This window comes from Quercus suber, unplaced genomic scaffold, assembly GCF_002906115.3.
Source record: "Quercus suber isolate HL8 unplaced genomic scaffold, Cork oak 2.0 scaffold_119, whole genome shotgun sequence".
Taxonomy (NCBI): domain Eukaryota; kingdom Viridiplantae; phylum Streptophyta; class Magnoliopsida; order Fagales; family Fagaceae; genus Quercus; species Quercus suber.
The window spans coordinates 127,837-134,952 of NW_027069584.1; the positions used below are offsets into that span (position 1 = coordinate 127,837).

A 7,116-nucleotide genomic window follows, 5' to 3' on the forward strand; every position below is an offset into this window, starting at 1 on the left:
GGATCTTTTCAGGTCTGTTTGTTTGTTTTTGTGTGTCTTATGCGTGTGGGGTAATGCCTTTTAGGAATGAGGCCAAGAGTTTCGAGGACCTGAGTCTGGTCTATTGTTCCTTTGCTTGGTGACCACGCTTGTCATGTGCATCCACATTGAAATGAGAACAGGACACCCATTTCAAGCATGATATGCTGATAACTTCTTCTTCATTTACTACTTTAGATTTCTTTGTAAAATTCATCAAATAAGTCTAAAGACACAATTTTTGTTACAACTTATTTTATAATTTAAGTAATGAAAAAAAAAATATTGATAAGTTTATATAAAAGTATTGTCCACAACTTATGCGCAATTAATTAACCACTTCAATAAATTATATAAGGAAAATGTTGTGACAAAAATTAGCTTTAATACATTCTATTTATCCTTTCTTCCTATGAAAGCTTCTTCTCCATTTATTTATTTCCAAATTTTGGAAGGAAAATGTTGTGACTTGTTACAAAAATTATGTCCCTACTAAAGTCAATATGAATGGAAGAAATTAGTTTTACAACAATCTTTTTATCTTTTCTTCCTAAGAAAGCTTCTTCTCCATTTATTATTTGCCAGGTAGTTTCTACTCCTATATTGACAACACAAACCTCTCTCTACTATAAGTACAGGAGCTAAGTTGTGGTGATTCCTGCACCACTATTCACTTATTTCAACAAACAGTTTCAGGAGCAAAGTTTGGGTTTCCTTTACAAAATATCCACTCAAAATGAAAGGTAAATCTCATTCTTTCATCTCTTTCTAGTTCAAATATAAAAATGAATGCCTATATTTGATTTTTCTCAAAGTCTTTTTTTTCTTCCACTTGATGATTATACACAAATTTGATAATCATAACATGTGATTTTTATTTGCTGGTTCATGCATCAAGAAAAATGTATTTTAAGGATTCTTTTTGTTTTTCTTCATGTTCAATAATTCTCTGCTAAAAGCCATGCAATAAGTTGCTGTTGGGGTATCATAACATTGTGTTATGCTTAAATTATTACAATATAATTGTGCAGAGGCACACATGAATAAGATATTTCCAATTGATGAAGAAATCTGACCATATTTATGGTACAAAAATAAGACTATGATGTTGTGTCGGAAAGGTTCAGCAATTTCCCATCATGTATCTACTTTAATAATGGGCTCCATAAAGAACATTACTTACCTATAACTGCCTCTTGCTTTTTAGATTTTATTTTTCACCTAAAACACCACAAATTTTATGACATTTCATAGTCTTGATGGACTCAATGACTCAATAGGCACTTACTATTCCAATCCTAGCTAGCTAGATGGTTAGTCTAGTGGCTTCAAGTCTTATACGATTATTACCCTATGTGTTTAGGACACATGAAGCCAAAGACAACACTCATTAGGGAACACGAAACCTATACCTATTCTATGATACAGTTATGGACATTATAAAATAAATAACAATTGAAAAAAAAAAAAAAAAATTTCCTATGCTCTTAAGTAACTTGTGGAGTTTGGCTATTATTCTACTTGCTTGGCTTCCACGCTTAACCAAAAAAAATGGGACTATTTGACACCTTTGTCAAACATTGGTCCCAAAAGTATATGAGATGCTGACACCTACGTCTCCACTGATTATTTAACACGTTGATTTCCTATACAAAAATTAATGCGAAAGACCCAAAAGAAATTAACTCTACAACAATCTTTTTATACTATCTTTGTCTTTTTCTTATGTTGGTTTATGATTGAAGTAATGAAAGTTTTGAAAAGCCATTGAAGTCGGTGACCTCTTTGTTTAGCTTTAAAAGGGCATCAAAATTGAGTCAAGGCCTAAAAAAGGGTTATTGTATATTCATTTTTTCATACAAAACTCACCTAGAGGTGTTGATGTGATTGAAAATTCATGAACCTCGTGACCATGCAAGCATCCTGTGCTTTCACGTTTTATTCTCTCTAATTGCTCCCTAATTTCCTAAACCCAATGATGATTTACTTAAGTGGGACCAATTTGTTTATGGATTATAAATTCACAATCCAACCAATGAATGAAAGACACGTGTGAGGCAATCGGAGAGCGTCCTTGGTCCAAAAGGCTAAAAGGCCCAAAGGCCAAAGGCCGAAGACCAAAGCAATGGGCCATGGTGTGTGTGACTTATATGGGTCCCACATCTCTCTCCCCCAAGCAACAACAAGCTCATGCTTTAACTAAAAGCTATCATCAGGACCCAAATGCCTCCAATCAACGCAATGTCCCCACAAAATTTGTGGGTCCCAATTATAACCAATACTTGATTGATGAATCATGATCAATGGCCCCAAATAATTTTTGGGTCAAATTTGAGACCCACTTTTCTAATCCAGCACATCATTTTTTTCATTACTGTTTATTTTATTGCTTTTATTAGAAAAACTAAGAACAGAACCAAAAGCTATTCTTGTACCTCAAAAAAGCATCTTCAACTTCAAGCAGTCCATCACAAAATACAAGTACTAAACTAACATTATGCCTAGTTGGTCTTGCTCTTTCTTCCAAGTTTTTTTTGCAATACCAACAACTTTAAAAAACTAAATAAAATATAAATAAAAGACTGGTAATCCTCGAAAAGGTGACAAAAACTTGCATGTCTTTGTGAATTTTATATTTGCATGAAAAAATGGAGATTGTGACCACAGAGGACTCTGGTCTGTTTTACAATATCTTGTTTTAGATAATTTAGACTCAAAAGAAAGAAGCTTATGCTCAAAGCCACCCTTTTCCTCTCTCTCTCTCTCTCTCTTGCTAGTTTTGTAATTTAAAGCAAAGAAGCAAAGCATCTCTTCCTCTCTTTTTCTTACACACACACCACAACATTTTCTTGCTTTCCCTTGTAAGTATAAGCCTTTCCTTTGCCTGGAATTCAGCTTCTTCTGCCACTGCTTTTTCATTTCATGTATTAGTTCATAATAACAAATGTCGGCTTATCTTTATGTGCAAAATCCAACTAAAGTTTGGAATCTACGCATTGTGCTAGAGATTAATGTGGGGCAATGGGTTATGCATATTATGTTTTGAACTTTGTGCTGGACAAATCTTAAGCAGTGGTTTTGATGTTGATTCATATGAGAAACCCATGATCAATGGGGACTTTGCATTAACATCTTTGAAATTTGTCTTCATTGCATTATTGGGTTTTTGTGATTACACAATCTATTTAGCTTTTCTGGAATTGGGTATTCATGAAAGTGTGAGGGTTAGTTTGAGCATTGCACTTTACTTTCCTCAAACCATTTATTCTTTTACTTTATTCTTAGAATTTTTGCACTCAGATAGTGCAATAGGGATATATTTTCCTGAAGCTGCAATCTCTAGAAATACTCTGCTGCCTTCTGTGTTTCTGGATTTCATTTTCCAACAGTTTCCCTAGCAATCTGATTATTGTTTCATTGGGACTCTTGTAGGTTCATGTTGATTTACTTCATTTTGTCAATAGTATTGTTTTCTCAAAGAGTCCCCCTTCATTTCATATCATAGTGAGTGAACAATTAGAGAAGGAAAAGTAAAGCCATGAGTTTTTTAACAGGGTCCTCAAATGATTCTTGGCATCCAATCATGACTGGTGATACAACAACCTCAAGTTACTGGATGAATTGGAGGGTCTTGCTTTGTGCCATATGGGTTTCAATTACGATCACTTTCGCATTCACTCTAATATGGAAACATGAAGGTTTCCGCAAACGCCATAGCCCAGAAACCCAGCAAGAAAGTGAAGGAGGTTTGTATGATGATGAAACTTGGAGGCCATGTTTGAAAGGAATCCACCCAGCGTGGTTGTTGAGTTTCAGAGTTCTTGCTTTCTTGGTGCTTTTAGCACTGCTCATTGCCACTGCTTTAACAGATGGAGGCAGCATATTTTACTATTACACTCAGTAAGCAATTTTAATTTCTTCTTGAGATTATTTATAGTATGGAAAAACTTGCATAATAAGATAATTGCAGGATTTTGTTTGTATATAATTTCCTGCCTTCAAAAAAAAATTTCCTGTTTTCAACTTATGTCACAACTTTCTGTACACCCAACATTTATCTTGTATGATATGAAAAAAATAGAAGACTAAGAGTATAATTGAAAGATTTTCCAAAATAAGTATATGCAAATATTTTAGAAACTTTTTCATTTACCTAGAGTTAGAATTTAAAAAATATTAACTTTTAAGTGTGAAGTTGGTCAAGAATTAACTTTGTGTGATGCCATTTTTGGTTAATCATTTGATGTAGAGACCATATAATTTATCTATTCGTTTTTTGTTTTGGTGGGCAGGTGGACTTTTACATCAATCACCATTTATTTTGGGGTATGTGTTGCATCTTCAGTGAACCTTCTCTAATAATGAATCATCTCTCTCTGTCTCTCTTTCTTATCTGCATTAGTGTTTTTTTTTTTTTTTTTTTTGCTTCTGATCTCAATTTCAATGTGTAGCTTGGATCATTGCTCTCCATACGTGGTTGTTACCAATATCATAAGAAAGCTGGAGGTGACAGAGTTGATAATGTAGAGGTGGATACAGAGCAAGGTTCTTGTGTATCTACTTCAGATAGCCAAGATTCCAAAGTGTCAAACCCATCCAAAATCTCAGGCCCCAATACACAAAGTCATGTACGTGAACCTGCAGGCTTCTGGGGTTATGCCTTTCAAATAATTTTTCAGGTAATTTGTTCAAGAATGAGTTGCTGAAGTAGGAAATATATGGTGCTTATGCAATGCATGGACATGCAACTTTTTCCTATAATCTGTTTCTCTGCCTCTCATTATATGCTAGCACTTGGTAACTCCTTTTAAATTTTAGACTTAGGCAAAATTTTATTATTGTGCATGAATATAATTATATTAACAACGTAATCCTCAACCTTTTCACCACCAGTTCAATTACAGAATGAGTAATGACAAGCAGGGCTTTTTCATCAACTAACTAATTTTACTTCTCAATTGAAATTGTACTATGCTCCCACCTAGATTATGTTGCAAATTGAATAGGTTGTTGAATGAATCAGGACGGCACCAAGCAGATAGGAGCTGAATGCTTCTAAATATTGCACTCTATTTTTCTTGATTTTTATGTTAAAAAAATAGCAAATTTAATAGCTTTGTTTTCTTCCATGCACTTGTTTTGACATTTTCTTTTTCTTGTTAACAGATGAATGCAGGTGCTGTTTTTCTCACAGATTGTGTCTTTTGGTTTATAATTGTTCCATTTCTTCTGATCAAAGATTACAACCTAAATTTTGTAAGTATCATAGAGCCTCAATATTATTCTTTGCAAAATTTTATTTGATTGTATCCAAATAATACCCTTTCTCAAGTTATTTTGAAAAGCTGACTAGAAGCAGGACATATGTGGAATGTTTCTTTTTTCTTTTTCTTTTTTATTACATATGAATGACTTACTTTCCTTGGATAAAGTCTAGAATCTAATACAAGCTTGCTATTGCAAAAAGCCAAAAGATCAAACATTTAAGTAAAACTAAAAACTACTTGACCTGATCTTGCACTTTGCAAGCTAAATTGTTTAGAACTCTGGCAGATTATTATTCTTTCCATACAAGACCAATATCCATTTTAAGTTACAGAAACGAAATTTATCTCTTTTTCTTCTCACCAAAAAAATATGCAGTGTAAATGTTGATTAAACGATTTTTTCCCCCCATTACTGCAGCTGGTTATAAATATGCACTCAATCAATGCTGTTTTCCTGCTTGGTGAGACGGCTTTGAATTGCTTGGTAAGTTGTTGTAATTATCTCAAATTTTTTTCTCTTTGGTCAGCTCTTTTCATAAACATTCATCTTATTATGACTTTTTTTTTTCAGAGGTTTTCTTGGTTTCGAATTGGATATTTCTGCCTATGGACAGTCGTTTATGTGATTTTTCAGTGGATGCTACATGCTTGTGTCAAACTTTGGTAAGACCATTATCTGAAGTCTTTATCATTAAAAAACCATCATATTTTGAATATCTTTTAGGTAACTTTTTTTTTTATTTAAAAAACAGGTGGCCATATCCATTTCTTGACTTGTCATCTCCGTATGCTCCACTATGGTATGTAGTCTTAATCATTCACCTTCTATTGTTCAGAAAGAAATTCTGCTTTATGTTTCCTTTAACCAGAAAGTTTGTATAAAACATTTTGTCCGCACATAATTGTTGCTTTTTGAATCCATACAATCTTTACAATTTTCCATGTCTCAAAGCCAATCTGTCAGAAGTTGTAAATGTTAGGTCAAACAGGTGGCTCTTCAGCATTGTGATCCAAATTCTTTTAGTAGCCCTAATCTATAGTTATAAACTTATAATGCTTTTTTCTTCTATTACATGATGCATTCATTATTTGCAATTTGCAAATTACAAATCCAAATTTCTCAATCAGAAAATTTTCTTCTCTACCACGGTACATGTTTCCTTCCTATTTCAATCGGCGCACTTGTCCAAACTCCACAATTAACTAGCACTTGGATAAGTTATCTAAGCAGTAAAATTATTTTGTCAATATATTATTGTTTATACGTATTTAAGCAAATTGGCTAACCCTTTTTTTTTTTTTTTTAATTTGAAGGTACTTATCGGTGGCACTGATGCATATCCCATGCTATGGCATCTTTGTTCTGATTATGAAGCTGAAACACTTGGTACTATCAACGAAGTTCCCCCAGTCCTATCAGTGCTTGAGATAACTTGCTTGGAAAGACAACTTGAAGCAAAACCAGATTTCAATTACCTATAGAATTTTTAAATTTATTCAATGAAGGAGAACAAAAAAGAGAAAAATTCCAAAGATAACACTTGAGAATTTATTCATTCATGTATGAAACAAATTCATAACAAAATTCTTCAATACAGTTATAGTAAGTTTTGAAAGATACACAAATGGTCAAAAGAGGCACTAGTCTATATATATTGAAACCAATGTGTTCTCCTCTACCTCTCCTTTTATTCACTTGTAACATGGATTCTTTGTTGCCAGGCACTACCAGCAAGTCTGAAAGTAAACACAATCTATTTGCATCTCAAAAGAATTCGAACCACTAAAAATCATATTGAAATTTGTTGTGGTAGTGATACTTCTGCGCCTC

General features: G+C 33.3%; 1 protein-coding gene across 5 annotated transcripts; it reads left to right on the forward strand.

The window, feature by feature from the left end:
• Positions 1-641: 641 nt before the first annotated feature.
• LOC112040829 (uncharacterized) lies at positions 642-6,911 on the forward strand. Of its 5 annotated transcripts, none has more exons than XM_024073754.2 (9): positions 642-761; positions 3,573-3,918; positions 4,311-4,344; positions 4,470-4,697; positions 5,185-5,274; positions 5,704-5,769; positions 5,857-5,948; positions 6,038-6,085; positions 6,600-6,911. In XM_024073754.2, exons 1-9 carry the CDS (start codon positions 755-757, stop codon positions 6,715-6,717), a joined length of 1,029 nt encoding a protein of 342 aa, XP_023929522.1. In that variant the 5' UTR covers positions 642-754; the 3' UTR covers positions 6,718-6,911. The 5 variants fall into 5 exon arrangements, with proteins under 5 accessions (XP_023929522.1, XP_065631868.1, XP_065631867.1 ...); XM_065775796.1 differs by lacking the exon at positions 642-761 and adding an exon at positions 2,463-2,522; XM_065775795.1 differs by lacking the exon at positions 642-761 and adding an exon at positions 2,580-2,879 and having other exon boundaries at positions 3,451-3,918.
• Positions 6,912-7,116: the final 205 nt, after the last annotated feature.